General features: G+C 37.9%; 1 protein-coding gene across 5 annotated transcripts in view; it reads left to right on the forward strand.

The window, feature by feature from the left end:
* The window catches only part of SLC26A7 (solute carrier family 26 member 7), a 198,697-nt gene extending 172,344 nt beyond the window's left edge, over positions 1-26,353 (forward strand). For all 5 annotated transcript variants that reach the window (XM_061171383.1, XM_061171386.1, XM_061171384.1 and 2 more), the window contains 4 exons: positions 19,600-19,700; positions 24,857-24,911; positions 24,994-25,097; positions 26,173-26,353. In XM_061171383.1, the coding sequence (XP_061027366.1) occupies positions 19,600-19,700; positions 24,857-24,911; positions 24,994-25,097; positions 26,173-26,208 (296 nt within the window). In that variant the 3' untranslated portion in view covers positions 26,209-26,353. The remainder of the gene's footprint in view (positions 1-19,599; positions 19,701-24,856; positions 24,912-24,993; positions 25,098-26,172) is intronic.
* Positions 26,354-27,082: the final 729 nt, after the last annotated feature.

Below are 27,082 nucleotides of genomic sequence, written 5' to 3' on the forward strand. Positions count from 1 at the left end.
TTACAGATTTTTTCCTGTAATTGATATCTAGTCTCATAGCGTTGTGGTCAGAAAAGCTACTTGATACGATTTCAATTTTCTTAAACTTACCAAGGCTTGATTTCTGACCCAAGATATGATGTATCCTGGAGAATGTTTCATGAGCACTTGAGAGGAAAGTGTATTCTGTTGTTTTTGGATGGAATGTCCTATAAATATCAATTAAGTTCATCTTGTTTAATGTATCATTTAAAGCTTGTGTTTCCTTATTTATTTTCATTTTGGATGATCTGTCCATTGGTGAAATTGTGGTGTTACATTCCCCTAGTATGATTGTGTTACTGTCAATTTACCCTTTTATGGCTGTTAGTATTTGCCTTATGTATTGAGGTGCTCCTACGTTGGGTTCATAAATATTGACAATTATTATATCTTCTTCTTGGATTGATCCCTTGATCATTATGTAGTGTTCTTCTTTTCTCTTGTAATAGTCTTTGTTTTAAAGTCAATTTTGTCTGATATGAGAATTGCTACTCCAGATTTCTATTTTTTTAAAATTTTATTTATTTATTTATTTATGGCTGTGTTGAGTCTTCGTTTCTGTGCGAGGGCTTTCTCTAATTGCAGCAAGTGAGGCCCACTCTTCATCATGGTGCACGGGCCTCTCACTATCGTGGCCTCTCTGTTGCGGAGCACAGGCTCCAAATGCGCAGGCTCAGTAATTGTGGCTGATGGGCTTAGTTGCTCCATGGCATGTAGGATCTTCCCAGACCAGGGCTTGAACCCGTGTCCCCTGCATCGGCAGGCAGATTCTCAACCACTGCGCCACCAGGGAAGCCCCCCAGATATCTTTTGATTTCCATTTGCATGGAATATCTTTTTCCATCCCCTCACTTTCAGGATGTATGTGTCCCTAGGTGTGAAGTGGGTCTCTTGTAGATAGCATATATACGGGTCTTCTTTTTGTATCCATTCAGCCAGTCTATGTCTTTTGGTTGGAGCATTTAATCCATTTACACTTAAAGTAGTTACCGGTATGTATGCTCCTATTATCATTTTCTTAATTTTGGGGGGTTGTTATTGTAGGTCTTTTCCTTCTGTTATGTCTCCTGCCTAGAGAAGTTCCTTTAGCATTTGTTGTAAAGCTGGTTTGGTGGTGCTGAATTCTCTTTGCTTTTGCTTTTCTTTAAGGGTTTTAATTTCTCCATTGAATGTGAATGAGATCCTTGCTTTGTAGAGTAATCTTGGTTGTAGGTTTTTCCCTTTCATCACTTTAAATATGTCCTGCCACTATCTTCTGGCTTGCAGAGTGTCTGCTGAAAGATCAGCTGTTAACCTTATGGGGATTCCCTTGTGTGTTATTTGTTGTTTTTCCCTTGCTGCTTTTAATATTTTTTCTTTGTATTTAATTTTTGATAGTTTGATTAATATGTGTCTTGGTGCATTTCTCCTTGAATTTATCCTGTATGGGACTCTCTGTGCTTCCTGGACTTGATTAACTATTTCATTTCCCATATTAAGGAAGTTTTCAACCATAATCTCTTCAAATATTTTCTCAGTCCCTTTCTTTTTCTCTTCTTCTTCTGGGACCCCTAGAATTCGAATGTTGGTGTGTTTAATATTGTCCCAGAAGTCTCTGAGACTGTCCTCAATTCTCTTCATTCTTTTTTCTTTATTCTGCTCTGCAGTAGTTTTTTCCACTATTTATCTTCCAGGTCACTTATCTGTTTTTCTCCTTCAGTTATCCTGTTATTGATCCCTTCTAGAGAATTTTTAATTTCATTTATTGTGTTGTTCATGATTGTTTGTTTGCTCTTTAGTTCTTCTAGGTCCTTGTTAAACATTTCTTGCATTTTCTCCATTCTATTTCCAATATTATGGATCACCTTTACTATCATTATTCTGAGTTCTTTTTCAGGTAGACTGCCTATTTCCTCTTTATTTTTTAGATCTGATGGTTTTTTACCTTGCTCCTTCAATTGCTGTGTGTTCCTTTGTCTTCTCATTTTGCTTAACTTACTGTGTTTGGGGTCTCCTTTTCACAGCCTGAAGGTTCACAGTTCCCATTGTTTTTGGTGTCTGCCCCCAGTGGCTAAGTTTGGTTCAGGGGTTGTGTAGGCTTCCTGGTTGAGTGGACTGTTGCCTGTGTTCTGGTGGATGAGGCTGGCTCTTGTCTTTCTGGTGGGCAGGTCCACGTCTGGTGGTGTGTATCTGGGGTGTCTATGACCTTATTATGGTTTTAGGCAGCCTCTCTGCTAATGGGTGGGGTTGTGTTCCTGTCTTGCTATTTGTTTGGCATAGGGTGTCTAGCACTGTAGCTTGATGGTCGTTGAGTGGAGCTGGGTCTTGGCATTGAGATGGAGATCTCTGGGAGATTTTCGCCATTTCATATTACATGGAGCTGGGAGATCTCTGTTGGACTAATGTGTTGAACTTGACTCTCCTACCTCAGAGGCACATCCCTGATGCCTGGCTGGAGCACCAAGAGCCTGTCATCCACACAGCTCAAAATAAAAGGGAGAAAAAAAGAAAGAAAGAAAGAAAAAGAAAAAATAAAATAAAATAAAAATTAAAAGTTATTAAAATAAAAAAACAAAAATAATTATTTAAAAATTGTTTTAATTAATTTAAAAAAAGAAAGAAAGAAAGAAGAGAACAAACTAAAAAACAAATCCACCAATGATAACAAGTGGTGAAAACTATACTAAAAAAAAAAAAAAAAATGAAACGGACAGATGGAACCTTAGGTCAAATGGTAAAAGCAAAGCTATACAGACAAAATCACACATAGAAGCATACGCATATTCACTCACAAAAAGAGAAAAAGGGAAAAAATATATATATATCCTTGCTTCCAAAGTCCACCTCCTCAATTTGGGATGATTCGTTGTCTATTCAGGTATTCCACAGCTGCAGGGTACATCAAGTTGACTGTGGAGATTTAATCCATTGCTCCTGAGGCTCCTGGGAGAGATTTTCCTTTCTCTTCTTTGTTCGCACAGCTCCTGGGATTCAGCTTTGGATTTGGCCCTGCCTCTGCATGTAGGTCACCTGAGAGCTTCTGTTCTTTGCTCAGACCGGATGGGGTTAAAGGAGCAGCTGATTAGGGGACTCTGCTTCATTCAGGCTGGGGGGAGGGAGGGGTACGGAGTGCGGGGCAAGCCTGCGGCAGCAGAGGTCAACATGACGTTGCAATAGCCTGAGGCACGCCGTGTGTTCTCCCGAGGAAGTTGTCCCTGGATCACGGGACCCTGGCAGTGGCGGGCTGCACATGCTCCCAGGAGGGGAGGTATGGATAATGACCTGTGCTTGCACACAGGCTTCTTGGTGGCTGCACAGCAGTCTTAGCATCTCATGCCCGTCTCTGGGGTCTGCACTGATAGCCGCGACTCGCGCCCAACTCTGGAGCTCCTTTAAGTAGCGCTCTTAACCCCTTCTCCTCGTGCACCAGGAAACAAAGAGGCAAGAAAAAGTCTCTTGCCTCTTCGGCAGTTCCAGACCTTTTCCTGGACTCCCTCCTGTCTAGCCATGGTGCACTAGCCCCCTTCAGGCTGTGTTCACGCAGCCAACCCCAGTCCTTTCCCTGGGATCTGACCTCTGAAGCCCAAGCCTCAGGTCCCAGCCCCCACCCGTTCCGGCATGTGAGCAGTCAAGCCTCTCGGGCTGGTGAGTGCTGGTCAGCACAGATCCTCTGTGCGGGAATCTCTCTGCTTTGCCCTCTGCACCCCTGTTGCTGCACTCTGCTCCGTGGCTCCGAAGCTTCCCCCCTCCTGCACCTGCAGTCTCTGCCCACAAAGGGGCTTCCTAGTGTGTGGAAACCTTTCCTCCTTCACAGCTCCCTCCCCCTGGTGCAGGTCCCATCCTTATTCTTTTGTCTATGTTTTTTTCTTTTTTCTTTTGCCCTACCCAGGTACGAGGGGAGTTTCTTGCTTTTTGGGATGTCTGAGGTCTTCTGCCAGCGTTCAGTAGGTGTTCTGTAGGAGTTGTTCCACATGTAGATGTATTTCTGATGTATTTGTGCAGAGGAAGCTGATCTCCACATCTTACTCTTCCACCATCTTGAAGCTCCTCCTCCTCCCTTTTTTTCTTGATGATTCTGGCTAATGGTTTATCAATTATATTTATCCTCTCAAAGAACCAGCTTTTAGTTTTATTGATCTTTGCTATGGTTTCTTTCATTTCTTTTTCAATTATTTCTGATCTGATCTTTATCATTTCTTTCCCTCTGCTAACTTTGGAATTTTTTGTTCTTCTTTCTCTAATTGCTTTAGGTGTAAGTTTAGGTTTTTTATTTGAGATGTTTCTTGTTTCTTGAGGTAGGATTGTATTGCTGTAAACTTCACTCTTAGAACTGCTTTTGCTGCATCCCATCGGTTTTAGGTTTGTGTGTTTTCATTTTCATTTGTTTCTAGGTTTCTTTTGATTTCCTCTTTGATTTCTTCAGTGATCTCTTGGTTATTATATAGTGTATTGTTTAACCTCCACGTGTTTGTAATATTTACAGATTTTTTCCTGTAATTGATATCTAGTCTCATAGCGTTGTGGTTGGAAAAGATACTTGATACAATTTCAATTTTCTTAAATTTACCAAGGCTTGATTTGTGACCCAAGATATGATCTATTCTGGAGAATGTTCCACGAGCACTTGAGAAGAATGTGTATTCTGTTGTTTTTGGATGGAATGTCCTATAAATATCAATTAAGACCATCTTGTTTAATGTATCATTTAAAACTTGTGTTTCCTTATTTATTTTCATTTTGGATGATCTGTCCATTCGTGAAAGTGGGGTGTCAAATTCCCCTAGTATGATTGTGTTACTGTCGATTTCCCCTTTTATGGCTGTTAGTATTTGCCTTATGTATTGAGGGCTCCTATGTTGGGGGCATAAATATTTACAATTGTTATATCTTCTTCTTGGATTGATCCCTTGATCATTATGTAGTGTCCTCCTTTGTCTCTTGTAATAGTCTTTATTGTAAAATGTATTTTGTCTGATATGAGAATTGCTACTCCAGTTTTCTTTTGATTTCCATTTGCATGGAATATCTTTTTCCATCCCCTCACTTTCAGAATGTATGTGTCCCTAGGTGTGAAGTGGGTCTCTTGTAGACAGCATATATACAGGTCTTTTTTTTGTATCCATTCAGCCGGTCTATGTCTTTTGGTTGGAGCACTTAATCCATTTACACTTAAAGTAGTTACCGATATGTATGTTCCTATTACCATTTTCTTAATTGTTTTGGGTTTGTTATTGTAGGTCTTTTCCTTTTCTTGTGTTTCCTGCCTAGAGAAGTTCCTTTAGCATTTGTTGTAAAGCTGGTTTGGTGGTGCTGAATTCTCTTAGCTTTTGCTTGTCTGTAAATGTTTTAATTTCTCCGTCGAATGTGAATGAGATCCTTGCTGCGTAGAGTAATCTTGGTTGTATGTTTTTCCCTTTCATCACTTTAAATATGTCCTGCCACTATCTTCTGGCTTGCAGAGTTTCTGCTGAAAGATCAGCTGTTAACCTTATGGGGATTCCCTTGTATGTTATTTGGTTTTTTTCCCTTGCTGCTTTTAATACTTTTTCTTTGTATTTAATTTTTGATAGTTTGATTAATATGTGTCTTGTTGTTTTTCCCCTTGGATTTATCCTGTATGGGACTCTCTGTGCTTCTTGTACTTGATTAACTATTTCCTTTACCATATTAAGGAAGTTTTCAACCATAATCTCTTCGAATATTTTCTCAGTCCCTTTCTTTTTCTCTTCTTCTTCTGGGACCCTTATAATTCAAATGTTGGTGTGTTTACTGTTGTCCCAGATGTCTCTAAGACTGTCTTCAGTACTTTTCATTCTTTTTTCTTTTTTTTGCTCTGCAGTAGTTACTTCCAGTATTTTATCTTCCAGGTCACTTTTCAGTTTTTCTTCCTCAGTTATTCTGCTATTATTCCTTCTGGAAAATTTTTAATTTCATTTGTTGTGTTGTTCATCATTGTTTGTTTGCTCTTTAGATCTTCCAGGTCTTTGTTAAACCTTTCTTATATTTTCTCCATTCTATTTCCAAGAGTTTGGATCATCTTTACTATCATTACTCTGAATTCTTTTTCAGGTAGACTGCCTATTTGTTTGGTCTAGTGGGTTTTTACCTTGCTCTTTCTTCTGCTGTGTGTTTCTTTGTCGTTGCATTTTGCTTCACTTACTGTGTTTAGGGTCTCCTTCCCACAGGCTGCAGGTTCATAGTTCCTTTTGGTTTTGGTGTCTGCCCCCAGTGGCTAAAGTTGGTTTAGTAGGTTGTGTAGGCTTCCTGGTGGAGGGGACTGGTGCCTGTGTTCTGGTGGATGAGGCTGGATCTTGTCTTTCTGGTGGGCAGGACCGCTTCCGGTGGTTTGTTTTGGGGTGTCTGTGACCTTTTCATGATTTTAGGCAGCCTCTCTGCTAGTGGGTGGGGTTGTGTTCCTGTCTTACTACTTGTTTGGCACAGGTTGTCCAGCACTGTAGCTTGCTGATCATTGAGTGGAGCTGCGTCTTAGCATTGAGATGGAGATCTCTGGGAGGGCTTTTGCCATTTGATAGTACATGTAGCCAGGAGGTCTCTGGTGGACCAATGTCCTGAACTCGGCTCTCCCACCTCAGAGGCATAGGCCGGACACCTTGGTGTAGCACCAAGACCCTGTCAGCCACATGGTTCAGTAGAAAAGGGAGAAAAAAATAAAGAAAGACAATAAAATAAAGTTATTAAAATGAAAAGTAAAACATAATTATTAAAAATTAAAAAGTAATTTAAAAAAATGGACAGACAGGACCCTAGGACAAATGGTAAAAGCAAAGCTATACAGACAAAATCACACAAAGAAGCATACAGATACACACTCAGAAAAAGAGAAGAAGGAAAAACATATACATATCTTTGCTCCCAAAGTCCACTTTCTCAATTTTGGGATGATTCATTGTCTATTCAAGTATTCCACAGATTCAAGGTACATCAAGTTGATTGTGGCGATTTAAGCCACTGTTCCTGAGCCTGCTGGGAGAAATTTCCCTTTCTCTTCTTTGTTCACACAGCTCCTGGGGTTCAGCTTCGTATTTGGCAGTGCCTCTGCATGTAGATCACTTGAGGGCGTCTGTTCTTCACTCAGACAGGAGGGGGTTAAAGTAGTAGCTGATTAGGGGGCTCTGGCTCACTCAGGCCAGGGGCAGGGAGGGGTACAGAGTGTGGGGTAATCCTGTGGCAGCAGAGGCCAGCATGACATTGCAACAGCCTGTGGCATGCCGTGTTTTCTCCCAGGGAAATTGTCCCTGGATCACGGGACCCTGGCAGTGGTCGGCTCCACAGGCTCCTGGGAGGGGAGATGTGGATAGCGACCTTTGCTTGCACACAGGCTTCTTGGTGGCTGCAGCAGCAGCCTTAGCATTTCATGCCTGTCTCTGGTGTCTGCACTGATAGCCCTGCCTCGCGCCCATCTCTGGAGCTCGTTTAGGCGGTGCTCTGAATCCCCTCTCCTCACGCACCGTGAAACAATGGTCTCTTGCCTCTTAGGCACGTCCAGACATTTTCCTGGACTCCATCCTGGCTAGCTGTTGTGCACTAGCTCCCTTCAGGCTGTGTTCACGCAGCCAACCCCAGTCCTCTCCCTGGGATCTGACCTCCGAAGGCCGAGCTTCAGCTCCCAGACCCCACCCTTCCCGGCGAGTGAGCAGACAAGGTTCTCAGGCTGGTGAGTGCTGGTCGGCACCGATCCTCTTTGTGGGAATCTCTCTGCTTTGCCTTCTGCACCCCTGTTGCTGTACTCTCCTTCGTGGCTCCGAATCTTCCCCCCTGCCACCTCGCCCCCCGTCTCCGCCAGTGAAGTGGCTTCCTAGTGTGTGGAAACTTTTCCTCCTTCACAGCTCCTTCCCACTTGTGCAGGTCCCATCCCTATTCTTTTTTTTTTTTTTTTTTTTTTTTTTAAATTTATTTATTTATTTATTTTTGGCTGTGTTGGGTCTTCGTTTCTGTGGGAGGGCTTTCTCTAGTTGTGTCAAGTGGGGGGCCACTCTTCATCGCGGTGCGCGGGCCTCTCACTGTCGCGGCCTCTCTTGTTGCGGAGCACAGGCTCCAGACGCGCAGGCTCAGTAGTTGTGGCTCACGGGCCCAGTTGCTCCGCGGCATGTGGGATCTTCCCAGACCAGGGCTCGAACCCGCATCCCCTGCATTGGCAGGCAGATTCTCAACCACTGCGCCACCAGGGAAGCCCCATCCCTATTCTTTTGTCTCTGTTTTTTCTTTTTTTCTTTTGCCCTACCCAGGTACGTGGGGAGTTTCTTGCCTTTTGGGAAGTCTGAGGTCTTCTGCCAGCATTCAGTAGGTGTTCTGTAGGAGTTGTTCCACATGTAGATGTATTTCTGATGTATTTGTGGGGAGGAAGGTGATCTCCACGTCTTACTCTTCTGCCATCTTGAAGGTCTCCATCCACCACCTTCTTACCTGCTTAACTTCAAACTATCCTCCAAATCTCAGGTTACATGTCCCATTCTTCCTTTCATTCCTGTATTATCATGTCCTTGTTCACTCAGCAAATATTTTTATATTTAATGGACATCTTCTGAGTCCTAGGCACAATGATGGATGCTGTATATTCAAGGACGAAGAAAGCAGGCATGATTTCTGTCATCATGGATGCTGAAACCTAAATTAGCTCCCCTCCCTCAACCACCTCCCCCTTCCAGTTCCCCAAACCAGCTGTATTTTGTCTGGAGACTCTAGGGGAGAATAATTTTACTTCCTTGTCCTTTTCAATTTCTGGAGGCCATCCACATTCCTTGGCTCATGACCACTTTCTCCATCTTCAAACCAGCAGTGTTGGCATTTTCATATCTCTCTGACCTCTTCTTCTATCACCATATCTCCCTCTCTGACTCTGACCGTCCTGCCTCCCTCTCATAAGAACCCTTGTAATTACATTGGACCTCCCTCACAACAATAATCCAGGGTAATCTGCTCATCTCAGGATCCTTAATTTAATCAAGTCTGCAAAATTCCTTTTGCCATGTAAGGCAACATATTCCACAGGTTCTAGGGATTAAGATATGGACATAATTGGGGGTCATTATTCTGTCTATAATATCAGGTCTATCCTGTACCTCCTTAGAACTTTCTGCATAACTTTCCCAGTCTTTGTAACACTTCAGATTACTAGTTCAACTGACTGGTTTCCTAGCTTGGTTGTGAGTCTATTGAGGGTAAGGACCATCATCTCTCTTGTCCATCATTCTGCTTGTATTTCTTAGGACAATGATTAGACTAAGCACCCAATACTTCTATATTGATTGACTGCTTGAATGAATGAATGAATGAATTAGAGAGATGCTCAATAATATGTGCACATGTTTTCAAATGATAGTGTTTTGGTTTGTCCTAAATATTTCTGATATCCTTGTTTTCTTGAGAAGTTTGAGATGTAAATCTGTTTCTCAATAGTTACTTGATATCAACAGAAAATGCCTTCTTTTAAAAAATTATGAATGACTCACAGACTGTCAAGAACATTTTGAAGTATAAAAGAAGCACTCCTAAATTATGCAACTATGAATACTTTTTAATAAAAGGAGTTAATGAATATTCCACAGGAAAGAGCTGGCTTGCACAGTCTGGAGTTAATTGCTCACCCACACCTGGTGGTTAATTTCTTTCTGAAATGTTTTTTGTAGATAAAGCCCATCATTTACCACATCCCACATGGGTACAGATTAGTTGTCTCTTTTGTACATGCTCCAAGCTTACCTCATTTTGTATAAGGCAGGATATTAGCTGTGCATTCACTTTACTCTTTTTTATAACAATGTGATTTTTATTGCACTGGTTGATTTACTTAGAAGCTTAGAACCCAAGCATATAGCCATAAAATCATTACAATGGCAGAACTGAGAGTGTAAAAGAAAATTTCACTTATTTTTGGGAAGATTTCAGAAATGTCCTTTGTATTTAATTTTCCATTTGAGTGAAATGGTAACTTTGCCATTAAGAATGTCTTTTTATTTACAAAAAACATCATGAATTGCTTCTCTTAATATAGCTTACTTAAATGATTATCCACAAATACATGGCACAATTCTTTTGTTTTCTTTTATTTTGTTTTGGATGATGTGAAAATGTGCATGTATTTTGATCAAAGGAGCAGAAAAGAGGAACCTCGATTGTAAAAATGAAAGACAAAGCAAGCACACTGAAACAATGGAAGGAAAATTTTTGTTTCTCTATTGATTAAACCCAAACATTTTCATAGTTAACAATCTATCATCACTTAAATAATGAACTAATTGCAAGAAAATACAGAGAATGGCAAGTATAATTTACAAGTGAAATAAATGTGATAGGATAGAAAAGAGAAAAAACTTATTTCTTAAATAATTTTCTGTACATTTTAACCACCATTTCCTAATCATTTAGATCTAGTGATCAATCTCTCCAAATAATATATACAGAGTTTTTTCACTGGAATATTATGTTCAGATCAACAAGTAAATTTCTTATGAACTAGTAGTGACTTCCTGCAACACTGAATTGATAAAAATTCTGAGGTCTTCTTTGATCTAAGTGGAAAAATTACCATGATTGATTAGCCATGTTTGGCTTGTTAAGGAATGGGGATGATAGAACACATGCCATAAAGTTAGTTATGGGTAATAATTTATGTATCTCCTTCAGGAAAAGCAATGCATTGACATTTTCCAAATAAAATAGTTGTTAATATTTTTCAGATTATATTTAATATATATTTAATTATATTAAATATTGCCAATAACAATTATGTTTTCTAGTAAATACAGAATAAGGCTTAAAGATCTCAAAAATTCATAATTTATATAATCTGGGGGATTAGATATTAATGATAACTTTTTCTATGTAAATTTTTGGACTAAGGATTTTAGATTTAGCTTATTTTGAAATATGTAATATATTATAAATGACATATGTCATTTGTTAAGAGCAATGCTGTGTAAGGAGATGTAAAAAAAGACTTCATTAATTTTGTTATCAAATTGTATCATCACTGTCTTTTTTTTTAACATCTTTATTGGAGTATAATTGCTTTACAATGGTGTGTTAGTTTCTGCTTTATAACAAAGTGAATCAGCTATACATATACATATATCCACATATCTCGTCCCTCTTGCATCTCTCTCCCACCCTCCCTATCCCACCCCTCTAGGTGGCCACAAAGAACAGAGCTGATCTCCCTGTGCTATGCGGCTGTTTCCTACTAGCTATCTACTTTATATTTGGTAGTATATATAAGTCCAAGCCACTCTCTCACTTCATCCAGCTTGCCCTCCCCCCTCCCCGTTTCCTCAAGTTCATTCTCTATATCTGCGTCTTTATTCCTATCCTGACTCTAGGTTCTTCAGAATCATTTTTTTGTTGTTGTTAGATTCCATATATATATGTGTTAGCACATGGTTTTTATTTTTCTCTTTCTGACTTACTTCACTGTGTATGACAGTCTCTAGGTCCATCCACCTCACTACAAATAACTCAATTTCATTTCTTTTTATGGCTGAGTAATATTCCATTGTATATATGTACCACATCTTTATCCATTCATCTGGCAATGGACACTTAGGTTGCTTCCATGTCCTGTTATTGTAAATAGAGCTGCAATGAACATTGTGGTACATGACTCTTTTTGAATTATGGTTTTCTCAGGGTATATGCCCAGTAGTGGGATTGCTGGGTCTTATGGTAGTTCTATTTTTAGTTTTTTAAGGAACCTCCATACTGTTTTCCATAGTGGCTGTATCAGTTTACATGCCTACCAGCAGTGCAACAGGGTTCCCTTTTCTCCACACCCTCTCCAGCATTTATTGTTTGTAGATATTTTGATGATGGCTATTCTGACTGCTGTGAGGTGATACCTCATTGTAGTTTTGATTTGCATTTCTCTAATGATTAGTGATGTTGAGCATCCTTTCATGTGTTTGTTGGCAATCTGTATACCTTCTTTGGAGAAATGTCTATTTAGGTTTTCTGCCAATTTTTGGATTGGTTATATGTTTTTTTGATATTGAGCTGCATGAGGTGCTTGTAAGTCTTGGAGATTAATCCTTTATCAGTTGCTTCATTTGCAGAAATGTTCTTCCATTCCGAAGGTTGTCTTTTCATCTTGTTTTTGGATTCCTTTGCTGTGCAAAAGCTTTTAACTTTCATTAGGTCCCATTTGTTTATTTTTGTTTTTATATCCATTTCTCCAGGAGGTGGGTCAAAAAGGATCTTGCTGTGATTTATGTCATAGAGTGTTCTGCCTATGTTTTCCTCTAAGAGTTTTATAGTGTCTGACCTTCCATTAAGGTCTTTAATCCATTTTGAGTTTATTTTTGTGTATGGTGTTAGGGAGTGTTTTAATTGCATTCTTTTACATGTAGCTGTCCAGTTTCCCCAGTACCACTTATTGAAGAGGCTGTCTTTCCTTCATTGTATATTCTTGCCTCCTTTATCAAAAATAAGGTGACCATAAGTGCGTAGGTTTATCTCTGGGCTTTCTATCCTGTTCCATTGATCTATATTTCTGTTTTTGTGCCAGTACCATACTGTCTTGATTACTGTAGCCTTGTAGTATAGTCTGAACTCTGGGAGCCTGATTCCTCCAGCTCCTTTTTTTTTTTTTTTTTTTTTCCTCAAGATTGCTTTGGCTATTCAGGGTCTTTTGTGTTTCCATACAAATTGTAAAATTTTTTGTTCTAGTTCTGTGAAAAATGCCATTGGTACTTTGATAGGGATTGCACTGAATCTGTAGATTTCTTTGGGTAGTATAGTCATTTTCACAATGTTGATTCTTCCAATCTAAGACATAGTATATCTCTCCATCTGCTTGTATCATCTTTAACTTCTTTCATCAGTGTCTTATAGTTTTCTGCATACAGGTCTTTTTTCTCCTTAGGTAGGTTTATTACTAGGTATTTTATTCTGTTTGTTACAATGGTAAATGGGAGTGTTTCCTTAATTTATCTTTCAGATTTTTCATCATTAATGTATAGGAATGCGAGAGATTTCTGTACATTAACACTGTATCCTGCTACTTTACCAAATTCATTGATGAGCTCTAGAAGTTTTCTGGTATCATCTTTAGGATTGTCTATGTATAGTATCATGTCATCTGCAAACAGTGACAGCTTTACTTCTTCTTTTCCTCTTTGGATTTCTTTTATCTCTTTTTCTTCTCTGATGGCTGTGGCTAAAACTTCCAAAACTATGTTGAATAATAGTGGTGAGAATGGACCACCTTGTCTTATTCTTGATCTTGGAGGAAGTGGTTTCAATTTTTCACCATTGAGAGCAAGGTTGGCTGTGGGTTTGGCATATATGGCCTTTATTATGTTGAGGTAAGTTTCCTCTTTGCTTACTTTCCAGAGGTTTTTATCATAAATGGGTGTTGAATTTTGTCGAAAGTTTTTTCTCCATCTATTGAGACGATCATATGGATTTTCTCCTCCAATTTGTTAATATGGTGTATCACATTGATCGATTTGTGTATAGTGAAGTATCCTTGCATTCCTGGGATAAACCCCAGTTGATCATGGTTTATCATCCTTTTAATGTGCTGTTGGATTCTGTTTGCTAGTATTTTCTTGAGGATTTTTGCATCTATGTTCATCAGTGATATTGGCCTGTAGTTTTCTTTCTTTGTGACATCTTTGTCCGGTTTTGGTATCAGGGTGATGGTGGCATTGTAGAATGAGTTTGGGAGTGTTCCTCCCTCTGCTATATTTTGGAAGAATTTGAGAAGGATAGGTGTTAGCGCTTCTCGAAATGTTTGAGAGAATTCACCTGTGAAGCCATCTGGTCCTAGGCTTTCTTTGGTTGGAAAATTTTTAATCACAGTCTAATTTTCAGTGCTTGTGATTGGTCTTTTCATATTTTCTATTTCTTCCTGGTACACTCTCAGAAGTTGTGCATTTCTAAGTAATTGTCCATTTCTTCCAGGTTGTGCATTTTATTGGCATATAGTTGCCTGTAGTAATCACTCATGATCATTGGTATTTCTGCAGTGTCAGTTGTTCCTTCTCCTTTTTCATTTCAAATTCTATTGGTTTAAGTCTTCTCCCTTTTTTTTCCTTGATGAGTCTGGTTAATGGTTTATCAACTTTATTTATCTTCTCAAAGAACTAGCTTTTAATTTTATTGATCTTTGTTATGGTTTCCTTCATTTCTTTTTCATTTATTTCTGATCTGTTCTTTATGATTTGCTTCCTTCTGCTAACTTTGGGGCTTTTTTGTTCTACTTCCTCTAATTGCTTTAGGTGTAATGTTAGGTTTTTTATTTGAGATGTTTCTTGTTTCTTGAGGTAGGATTGTAATGCTATAAATTTCCCTCTTAGAACTGCTTTTGCTGCATCCCAAAGGTTTTGGGTCTGTGTGTTTTCATTGTCATTTGTTTCTAGGTTTTTTTGACTTCCTCTTTGTTTTCTTCAGTTATCTCTTGGTTATTAAGTAGTGTATTGTTTAGCCTCTATGTGTTTGTATTATTTACAGATATTTTCCTGTAATTGGTAACTAGTCTTATAGCATTGCGGTCAGAAAAGATACTTGATAGAATTTCATTTTTCTTAAATTTACCAAGGCTTGATTTGTGACCCAAGATATGATCTATCCTGGAGAATGTTCCATGAGCACTTGAGAAGAAAGCATATTGTGTTGTTTTTGCATGGAATGTCCTATAAATATCAATTAAGTCCATCTTGTTTAATGTACCGTTTAAAGCTTGTGTTTCCTTACTTATTTGCATTTTGGATGATCTGTCTATTGGTGAAAGTGGGGTGTTAAAGTCCCCTACTATGATTGTGTTACTGTTGATTTCCCCTTTTATGGCTGTTAGCACTTGCCTTATGTATTGAGGTGCTCCTATGTTGGGTGCATAAATATTTACAATTGTTTTATCTTCTTCCTGGATTGATCCCTTGATCATTATGTAGTGTCCTCCTTTGTCTCTTGTAATAGTCTTTATTTTAAAGTCTATTGTGTCTTATATGAGTATTGCTACTCCAGCTTTCTTTTGATTTTCCATTTGCATGGAATATCTTCTTCCATCCCCTCACTTTCAGGATGTATGTGTCCCTAGTCTGAAGTGGCTCTCTTGTAGACAGCATATATATGGGTCTTATTTTTGTATCCATTCAGCCGGCCTCTGTCTTTTGGTGGGAGCATTTTATCCATTTACATTTAAGGTAATTATCGATATGTATATTCCTATTACCATTTTCTTAATTGTTTTTGGTTTGTTATTGTAGGTCTTTTCCTTCTCTTGTGTTTCCTGCCTAGAGAAGTTCATTTAGCAATTTTTTTAAAGCTGGTTTGGTGGTGCTGAATTCTCTTAGCTTTTGCTTGTCTGTAAAGCTTTTAATTTCTCCATCACACCTGAATGAGATCGTTGCTGGTTAGAGTAATCTTGGTTGTATATTTTTCCCTTTCATCACTTTAAATATGTCCTGGCGCTCCCTCTGGCTTGCAGAGTTTCTGCTGAAAGATCTGCTGTTAACCTTATGGGGATTCCCCTGTATGTTATTTGGTTTTTTCCCTTGCTGCTTTTAATATTTTTTCTTTGTATTTAATTTTTGATAGTTTGATTAATATGTGTCTTGATGTGTTTCCGCTTGCATTTATACTGTATGGGACTCTCTGTGCCTCCTGGACTTGATTGATTTTCTCCTTTCCCATGTTAGGGAAATTTTCAACTATAATCTGTTCCAATATTTTCTCAGACTCTTTCTTTTTCTCTTTTCTGGAAACCCTATAATTCGGATGTCGGTGCGGTTAATGTTATCCCAGAGGTCTCTAAAGCTGTCCTCAATTCTTTTCATTCTTTTCTCTTTATTCTGCTCTGCAGTAGTTATTTCCATTTTTTTTATCTTCCAGGTCACTTATCCGTTCTTCTGCCTCAGTTATTCTGCTGTTGATTACTTCTAGAGAATTTTAATTTCATTTATTGTGTTGTTCATCATTTTTCATTTTCTCTTAGTTGTATAAGTCCTTGTTAAACGTTTCTTGTGTTTTCGCCATTCTATTTACAAGATTTTGGATCATCTTTACTATCATTACTTTGAATTCTTTTTCAGGAATACTGCCTATTTCCTCTTTTTTTTTTTTTTTTTCTGGTGTGTTTTTACCTTGCTCCTTCATCTGCTGTGTGTTTCTCTGTCTTCTCATTTTGATTAACTTACTGTGTTTGGTGTCTCCTTTCCACAGGCTGCACGTTCGTAGTTCCCATTGTTTTGGGTCTTTACCCCCAGTGGCTATGGTTGGTTCAGTGGGTTGTGTAGGCTTCCTGGTGGAGGGTACTAGTGCCTGTGTTCTGGTGGATGCAGCTGGATCTTGTCTTTCTGGTGGGCAGGACTGCATCCAGTGGCTTTTTTGGGAGTGTCTGTGACCTTATTATGATTTTAGGCAGCCTCTCTGCTAATGGGTGGAGTTGTGTTTCTGTCTTGCTAGTGGTTTGGCATAGGTTGTCCAGCACTGTAGCTTACTGCTTGCTGAGTGGAGCTGGGTTTTAGGGTTGAGATGGAGATTTCTGTGAGAGCTTTCGCTGGTTGATATTACATGGAGCTGGGCGGTCTCAGTGGACCAATGACCTGAACTCAGCTCTCCCACCTCAGAGGCACAGAGCTGACACCCGGCTGGAGCACCAAGACCCTGCCAGCCACACGGCTCCAAGTCTGATGAGAGGAAAGAGAAATACCAGCTCGTGTGCAGAATCATCCCACAGATCACAGTAATGACACCTTCAGCTTGATAATGGTGATGTTTTCATGAGTTTTTGCATATGTCCAAACTCATTAAATTGTATACAGGAGAACCTTGAAAATATTGCTGGTACAGTTCCAGGCCACTTTTTTTTTTCTTTTGTTTTGCACTTAGTCTAGTTTCACTGGCTCATAGGATGCAGCGTGCAGAGACCTCAAACCCAGCACTTTCAGACCAGAGTTTCTAGCTCAAAGCAGTTGCACAGCATCCCAACTCAAGATGGAGGTGGAGACAGCAGGCTGTGTGTAGAACATCACTGTCATTTTAACATCTATTGCTAAATATGTCAGAGGTTTCATTTATTTATTTAATCCAAGCCATTGAATTTTTAAACATTACTGATTATTTTCTTTGTTTAACAAGAGTACCAGATTTACGTAGTGATGTGCTGGTAAGTCTTTGACAAACAACTCTTGGAGTGGAGGTTATGGCTTGGGGTGGTGGAAAAGCACTGATTTGTTGCACTTGCCAATTTCCATGGTATAAATATGTTTTCTTTAAACATAGAGCTTGAAAAGATATGTACACTATTGACATTCTGAAAAGATGTAAAAAGAGCTGGTCTGAGATGTCTTTTAAAAAATCACATACAGTTTATTTTCTAAAACAGATATATTCAGGAGAATTGCATACGACCCCTTCAAATTTTGAACTCCATGGTACATTGCAAACGATTAGTCTTACTAAAGTTTTTTATATCTAACTTTGTAAGGAAATATCTAATCCATTATATATATTTTATGTATGTTTATCTTGTGAATTATTGAACTTTTATAGGAAAGCTTATCTGATATTTAATTGTTATAGATTCTTATAGTCTGAAAATTCAATAAAATATTTCCAAATTGGATAAAAATATATTTATGAATCATAAAAAAAATTGCAAGGAAATACATACCACAAACAAATAATTGGCCAAATGTCTTAGCAAATCTTTTAATATTGATCTAGTAATTCTGCCTCTGTAATTCTAAATAAGGTGGAATAAATGTATCTCTAAACTAATTAATGTAGTGCCAACCTATATGTGTGTGCATGTGTGTGTGTGTCTGTGAGACTAGGAGATAAAAGGAATAAATACCAATCAACATTCCACTGTTTATCTTTGCTTAAGATACATATTTTTATTTTTCCTGTATTCTTAAACCCTCTCTCCAATCTCTGATAATGAGCAGGGACACATTATATCTGAGTCTATAAATAAGAGCCCTGGGATAGTAGGGCTAGGTCCTGTTTTATTTAGGCAAATATTGAATTATAATTGTTATTACTGAGTGGTCAGTGGAAGAACTAAGTTGTGGTCACTTTTCATTTTGTTTGAGTTTCTAATTTACCATTTTGAGCCAGTATCATAGCCTGAATCTATACTTACCCTCAGCCCTCCTTCTCATGGGAGAAAAAGGGAAACAGAGGCACTACTAGAGTACCTGGCATGAGGTAGGCCCCCAATAAATATTGATTGACTGGGAGCAGGAAAAGTTTGAGATCTCAGACTATCATTAGTGTTTAATTAAAGCTGTCCATATGATTAGAATGCTTACAACTCCATCCTGTTTCTACCTTTTAGAATTAAACATACCCTTCAAGCTTACTTTTACGTGAAGCCTTCCCTGATTGCCCCAAAGACACTTCTTCCTCTTTTAAATTTCCATTCTCTTTCATTTTTAATCATGTGTTATTTACCAATGTTATTCTTGGCACTAAAGGATAAACTCCTAGAAGAAGGTAATAGGATCTTGCACATTTGTATCGTTCACTTCATTTCAAAAAATTTCTTGAACATACTCATGCTCTATAGTTATTATTTCAATTAATAAATATGAATATACATCTAAAGATGAAACTTGGAAACAAATCCTATACCTGAATACCACTCTTAAAATACATTAAAAATTACTTTGTAGCATTTCTTAGTTTTTAAAAATACCCATTTTCCCTCATACTTCCCTTCAATGCTAATTGAGAAACAACCATATTCCCATTTTTCTGTAGCCACTATAGAGGAAAACCATGGACATTTTACATAGCAAAACTATCTCAATTAAAAATTTATATTTTCGGAGAATTTCATAATAATGAATGAATTGGAGTTTATTTGAATTCCCCCTACTAATGGTGGGGGAATCTTGGCCTACATGATTTGCTCTCAGAACCTTATCACTCCTTAGAGGGACCTCAGATGTGGTGGCCTGTCACTGTTTAGAAATATGTCATTTCACACGAGAAAACTGTGGCCCTGAGGACATTAGTGAAAAAGAGGTCATGAACTCCTAATTAAAAACAAAATTCCCACCAGGTGCATTCAGAGTCAGATTTACTATGAACCAAATGAAGCTTAATTTTCAGGCCCCTCACACAGAATGCTTCTAAGTCTGAGGGACAAGCTCCAAGATGGAATCTTTTCCTTAGTGTGACACAAAAATTGTATAAACTTCGGACACCACAAAATAGGGCTCTACCTCTGGGCATACGCATGAAGGAAGATGTGGGATATTCTGCAAAGAGAATTTTGAGGATGTCTAGCGGCCTCGGTTCTGGGCTGTGTTTGGCACTAACTTGCCAGGTCTCCTTTCAGAATCATCTAAACTTGCTGAGCTTCAGTTTGTTTATCTGTGAAATGATACTGGTAATTAAGTTAGCCCATCTTCCTATCTGAGTTATGTAATAATTACCTGAGATAACATTTGAATATTCAAAAATCAAAGAGTTCAAAAATAATTAGTAATTAACTGAAAAATGTAAAAATTAAAAGTGTTTGGAATTGGCCTTGTTAAACACGAGGCCACCATTAATCTTCCCAATGTTCAACAATATCAACAGTAAAAATCTCTAAGAATTCTCCCTAACTCAACTCTGTTCCTCCTACAGAAGAAGCAACACAACCCTGCCTGAATCAGAAGTGTTCTTTAATCCTAGATTGCAGTGGATTGACCTTTTCTGACTATTCTGGAGTCTCCATGCTTGTTGAGGTATTTGCACAACTTGTGTTTGGACTGATTCTTTCCCTTCCCTTTAGTAACAGGGTTTCACCAGTCTCTCTCTCAGCTCTGGGGTTTTGATCCTGCTTGTTTCAATACTCATCTCACCCATTCTCCCCAAAGGACATAGACTTTATTTCTCCCACTACTGTAGATTTCTTTTCAGGAGATGCCGTGAAGTTTCTAGCTGTGTGTGAATCTGGAGGGGGCAGGAGGAGTAGAGGTGGATATTCATGTGGGGTGTTAGAACAGAACATAGACTTGAGATGTAATGGGTATAGCAGATGCTGGGCAGTCAACTCCTAGGCTTCTAGAAAGAAGGAGAAAAGTCCCCTCCATGAGCAAGTGGCCTGATGATGGCAGGATGTTGTCTCTCACATCGTGGATGGGTACAGTCTGACCTGAAACCATTCCTGGTCTCTGAAATAATACCCAGTGCAGGGGTTTTTCTCCATTCTCTCAGACAATGGTGTCCTCTACCCCATGATCTCCATGGGGTCTCCATGATCCTGGTTGCAAAAAATAAAAGTTTTATTTCTTTAAAACTGAAGCCTCCATTTAGTTAGATGGAACACCTAATTTTGCCAATTCAAGGAAAACTCAGACACTTCTGGAATTGTTTCCTCCTTTTTTTTTGAGTAAATACTAAGTCAATAAGGAATGTACTCCCTTTCTTATTTCCATGTATTCTCTCCTCAATACCTTAAATATGAGGGAGGATCTTGAGGATCAAGCAGTGTCTATTTCTCAGCTGTCCTCAGTCCTCCATTAGCTTCTGCTGTGTGGAGCTTGGTTCACCTCACCTTTGGCTGTTTGCTCCCCAGCGGTTCTCTTACCCTGGCTTCATACAGTCTCATGCTGTGTGAGGCTTTGTATTCAGCCAAAAACTTAATCATAACCTATGGCAATTTCTGGAGCTCTTTCCCTGCATATGTCCCTTCTTTCCATTACTCTCTCCCATAAATTTCACCCACTCAATCCTTCCTGAATGCCAGTTCTGTCTTCTCAGCTCAGTGAAGTGGCTGCATTTTGCTTGGGTCCCCCCTCATCATGTCGTGGTCCACAAACTGCTTTGCAGCAGAAAGCTGAGATGATCTGAGAGCTCACCTCATTTGTTTTCTTTCTTTCAGAGAACTCAGTCTTTTGCTGCCTGTTCCCATTGCCGGAAAACAATTTATATATTTTCTCCATTTGTCTACTTATTTACGGAGGATAGGATAGTCTTTATATTAATTACTCTTTATGGCCAGAAGTCAAAATTGGACATTGACTTTTAAAGAGTTAAAACCAGTAGTCTTTAGAAGGTCTCACATTGTAGATTATGATCGCTTTCCCATGGTGTTGCATAACTGTTTCTATTCATTCATATTTTACATTTGAAATGTCCAACCTTTCAAACTCAAGATAGTACAAAGGTCAGCTTCAGTCTGGCTTTCCTGTAAAGATGGGGTGGGACTATGCGAAGAGAAGCAGCTTACTATGTGACAGAGTGTAGTCTCAGATCTATCACACCTGCTGGGAGATGTTAGGAAAATTGTTTAACCTGTCTGGATCTCAGTTTATTCATTTTGTAAAAATGGGGGGGCGATTTTGTTTCAGATTTAGTAGATATTCAAAAAAGAAATAAATTATGCAAAAGAATTGAATTTTAAATATCCTAGGCCTTAAATCTAGTGGCTGTTTTTGGTAAATCACCCTTTTCCACGTGTAATATGCTTTTAATTTCTTGTTGCTCACCATAAAAACTTCACACAATTTGGCATAGGGTTCAACCTCAATACTTTTCTTGCATCTAAATCCTGACTGTAAACAGAGAGTCTCTCATCATTGGAGGGCTTCTTGTGTTCAGCACTTTTATTTACTGTGTTGCCAAGGTCTAGAAGAACACTGTTAAACCTATGTGTATAAGGATCACCTGGGGAGCTTATTTAAGATGCAGTCTTTTGATGGAGTGATCATTTTGAAATGTACAGAAATTATGAAACATTATGTTATGTTAGCAGGAACTAACATAGTGTTGTTGGTCAATTATACTCCAAAAGCAAACAAACAAACAAACTCATAGAAAAAGAGATCAGATTTGTGGTTACCAGAGGCAAGGGGTGAGGGGAGGGGGAATTGGATGAAGGCAGTTAAAAAGTACAAACTCCTGGTTATAAGATAAAAAGTACTAGGGATGTAGGTACAGCATGATAAATAGAATGAGCACTTCTGTATGTTATATATGAAAGTTGTTGAGAGAGTAAATCCTGAGAGTTCTCATCAGAGGAAAAATATCTTTTTTCTATTTCTTTAATTTTGTGTCTATATTAGATGATGGATGTTCACCAAACTTACTGTGGTGATCATTTCATGATGTATGTATGTCAAATCCTTATGCTGTATACCTTAAACTTATACAGTGATGTATGTCAATTATAACTCAATAAAACCAGAAGGAAAAAAATGCAGTTTTCTGAGTCCTGGTTCTGGCCCAGGAATAATCATTTTGAACAATGTAGTTTGTCCAAGGATTATGTTTGGAGCAACACTAGACTAGGATTTTCCTTTTACTGGGAAAAGTCAGTATGTATATTTTTTGTTTAATTGTATTTAAAATTTGTTTTGAATATACTCCAGTATTTATTAGCTGTCCTCTCTGGATATTGCAAATCAGGACTTAGAGTTAGTAAAGAGGAGGAAATGGTTACTTATTGTCAGTGAGTTTAAGATCTAAGGTTGAAAATTCAGAGGAATTCAAATAATCTAGGTTTTGGGCATGCTGAGAAAGAAACTTTTAAGAATTCATCTTAATGGTTTTAAAATACTACACAACATAATGAAGGAATAAGTCAACTGATGCATTTTATTTTTAAATTGGCAGAAAATGACATTTGCCCTTCTGTGTATACAAAACCAGCAGTTTTGTATCAATTTGCTATTTTTAGTTTCCTTATTACTATTTAGTTTATTTCATCATGGTTACAGTAAATTGTGATGTATGTTATGACCATAGACTTTAAATATAGACAAATTCTAGGTCCAAATATTAGCTACATAACTAGATCTAGGATCTGGGTTTAAGTATTTGTTTGCTTTTTTGTAAACTGGAAGTAGAAATACTTCAAGTTGTTGTGAAGCTTAGAAATGACATATTGTATATAAAACATATAAAAAGGTTTCTAGAAGTTAGTAAGTATTCAATAATGCTAGCTTCTATTATTTGTTCTCATTTTGCAAAAGTCATTTGTTAAAATAATATCACTGCAACTACTACTATTTCTTAGTTCCTGCCACCCTGAAATAGGGTCCAGAGTAAAGAGCCACAGAGTCTCTTCAGCCATGCATGTCTTCCTGCTTCCCAAAAACACTCCCTGGTTTATTTTCTTAGTCACTTTGGTATAAGGAAGATTCTCCTAAGAGTTATAGGTTGAAGAAAATGGAGTGAGTTCTATTTATTCTTCTACTTAGGACACTTCTACTTAGTGAACTAGAGAATATGTTTATCAGCATCAACAAACCACCCATAGCAATGTGTTTGTGCTTCACTGAGCTTAAGAAAAAGTAAAACACTGACAGATCACTTTGAATTTTCATTTTATCTTACAAAAACAGGAGCCATTTATTCAATGGCGAGTCTCAGACCATGTATTATTTATTTGTTTATTTGTTTGTTTATTTATGCTCAGAGTGATGTCTCCTATTATTCCACAATTCTTCTACCATAGAGATAACTGCTTATTGCTGGAAGAATATAAGGGAAATTTTTGGGTGTATCATGCATACTCTTAAAATGTTTTGTAAATGCAGCATTCTACATTTTATATGTATGACACTTTACTATTATGTAACCAAATCCATCCTACTGTTACTAAAACTTCTGGATTTACTGAGTTTTGTCGGCTGACTTTGGTCTGGGTGAATTTAAGATCAGGGCCTTCAGTAAGGTTGTTACTACTTGAGATTTTCTAGGACTTAAAGAAGGCAAGACCCTGCATTATGCCAAGAAAATTAGTCAGGATCTCTCATCTTGGTGGACCCTAAAAATGGAAGTTGGGCAATCAAACTTGGCTTTGATTATAGTGAGGTTCTCAATTTACTGTCCATGGATGGGGTTTAGAGAATCCATGAATATGTACAAGTTGTTGTAAAATATTAAAGTAAGCAGTAGGTAAGCAGTTTCATCATATTCACAGATGGGTCCTTGACTTCCAATAAAAGACGGTTGAAAACAATTTTATATCATTCTTATAGGGAAGGAAAGGTGGTGTTTTTATTTTTATTAAATAAAATGGAAAATGTAAGCAGCAAAACTTAGTTACATAAAAGGTAAATGCCAGGACATGGAAGCAACCTAAATGTCCATCGACAGATGAATGGATAAAGAAGATGTGACACATATACACAATGGAATATTACTCAGCCATAAAAAGAAATGAAATTGAGTTATTTGTAGTGAGGTGGATGGACCTAGAGTCTGTCATACAAAGTGAAGTAAGTCAGAAATAGAAAAACAAATACTGTATGCTAACGCATATATAGAGAATCTAAAAAAAAAAAAAAGAAAAATGGCACTGATGAACCTAGTGGCAGGGCAGGAATAAAGACATAGACATGGAGAATTGACTTGAGGACACAGAGGGGGAGGGGGAAGCTGGGGCAAAGTGAGAGTAGCATCGACATATATACACTACCAAATGTAAAATAGATAGCTAGTGGGAAGCAGCAGCATAGCACAAGGAGATCAGCTCGGTGCTTTGTGACCACCTAGAGGGGTGAGATAGAGAGGGTAGGAGGGACATGCAAGAGGGAGGGGATATGGGGATATATGTATACATATAGCTGATTCACTTTGTTATACAACAGAAACTAACACAGTATTGTGAAGCAATTATACTCCAATAAAGATCTATTTAAAAAAAAAGAAAGAAAGAATGAAAGAAAAAAAGGCAAATGCCTTGCTGGCGTTCATCTTCCTTTGCTAAGACCGTCTCTTTTAGAAGTGGGTCAGAGTATGCCTGAATGTGTTACAATGCCACCCCCTGGTTGTGTGGTATCATAAACACTGGCTTTTTTTTTACTAGAAATTCTGCTTTCTGAAGCTCATCTTATTCCTTCCTGCCAGCTATCCTGAATTAATTGTGGGTGTACTATTTTAATTCTTCCAGGTTTACACGGACTGTAAGAACAAGAGTGTGGATGTATCATTAGTCCACTGCACAGGTAAGGGAGTATCCTTGGCTAACATTGGACATGATCCTTCTGCTGCTCCATGTAACCTTATATCACTTGTGTTTTCTTATAGCTTCCTTGATAAAAGCAATGAAATACTGGGGAAACCTAGATTCAGAGAAACCAATTTTTTTTGAATCAGTATCTGCTGCAATAAGTAACATCCACTTAAATAAGGTGAGTTGAGCAAGTTTGCATGCCAGAATTATAAGAAAATTGGAATGTAGAATACAAGGGCTTTGCATTTTTTATATTAGCCTATTATCCCACTGACATCTAAAAACCTATTAAAATGTGCCCTCTCCTCAGAGTCCTCTGCTACAAGTAAAGGAATTTTTTCATTCCTTTTTTGGACAAGTTATGAATTGTTTAATAATTTGGATCTTCCAACAATATCACTGCTTAGAGGATTTGGTGATCACCTATTAAGTGCAAAGTGCTTGCTTATAAAATAAATGCGTCTTCCAGGATCTACTATCCTGGGAATTGGAATCCACCTCTGTCAAATGCAAAAACTCTAAATATAGCCTTATAGCTTTTTGCTGCTCTCATACCCTTTACTCTAAGCTCATATTGCCACCTTTGGAAATACTATTTGCAGAGCCCAACACTCACATGGTCTGAAGTGTCAAAGTTACCTTCCAATACTGGGCTGTATGGTTAGTTTTAGAACTGTTCCTAGAACTTTGATTTCCCATAATTTTTCTTTGATTTTGAATTGTTTGGCCTTTCCTTATCCCTAGAACAGCATTTGTTATCTCTCTGAGTCATCCCTATTATGTGCAATTAGAACAGTATGTATTTACAAAATAATAATAATAACATTATTGTTATTATTATCATTTCTACTACTACTATTACTGCTGCTGCTGCTGCTGCTACTACTGTTATATATCTAATATTCACTGTGTGCTCATTATGTTCCAGGAATGTGCTAAGAGCTTTACCTATGTTACTTCACTAAATTTGCCACAACCTCATGAAGTAGATACTATTATTGAACCTATTTTTAGAAATAGGGAAACTGAGGTCCAGGGAAGTTATACCATTTGTAAGTGGTAGAGCCAGTTTCAAAGTCAGCAGTCTGACCTAGAACCTGGAGCTTTAAACTTCTATACTCTGATGCCTCAGAGAATATCCATTTTCTTAGCTTGGCTGGACGCTTGCTTCAGTTACTACTGTTCTTTGACTATGATATCAACTTAAGGGTTAAGTAAGTAGCAAGTGCTAATTTCTTCCCCTTCTATTTCAGAATTTGAGCAAACTCAGTGACCACAGTGAAATCTGAGACTCTTTTGCTGCAGTACAGCTCTTTTCTTTAGCAACTGCCCCGAAGAGGCCATACTCAAGTATTTTCACAACATTTTTTGTTGTGTAGATCCTACAAATGACCTCTACTAAAATAAGTGTGATGTGACTTAGTAACCACATAACCACTGCTCAAGGTTTGCCAACAATTTTATCTAATCTTTGTTAGTAAGCAAATTCACTTTGTAGGTTATTGTATAGTTATTTTATAAAAATCAGTATGCATTTAGTTTTAGTGTACTGAAAGGTAAACATGAATTTATTTCCTTTTTTCATACCAAAGTATTTTGTGTTAATTCAGTTTGTTGTAGTTCATTTGTAAAAGTGAGAAATACTTTGTCATATAAGAGATTTAGAACATTTGCAAGCCATTTGTAAAAATGCAGGATCATCTGTAACTAATACATAAAAACAACTTAGCAAGTGTGCCATTTTCCCTAACCAAAAAAGCCATTAAATATCAATAAGCTTAAATGTTACTTCATGCTATATGATTATGAAATTCACAGAAAGTAAGTCAAACAAAAACAAATGACAAACTAGAAACCATTCTTCTCCATACCTTTCCATGCATGGATGTCTTCAGGAATGTTTTCAACATAAGTAGTATCCCAGTGAAACCATGTCCTTGACATTAGTCTGTTTTGCTGTGAATATTGGAAATGCTGAGGGTCTTCAGACCTTATAGCCTTAATTTCCACATTCCCACCCCATAAAAGTTTCCATTTTCAGCTTTAGTTTTTTTGGAACCGGAGAATGTGGAAGTTGCACATTTTATGTTTTTTTCACAAATACGATTTTTAGAAGAGAAAATATCACCAGTAGAATAGCTTTGTACTATTCCAATATAGGAT

This window comes from Eubalaena glacialis, chromosome 17 (genome assembly GCF_028564815.1).
Source record: "Eubalaena glacialis isolate mEubGla1 chromosome 17, mEubGla1.1.hap2.+ XY, whole genome shotgun sequence".
Lineage (NCBI taxonomy): Eukaryota > Metazoa > Chordata > Mammalia > Artiodactyla > Balaenidae > Eubalaena > Eubalaena glacialis.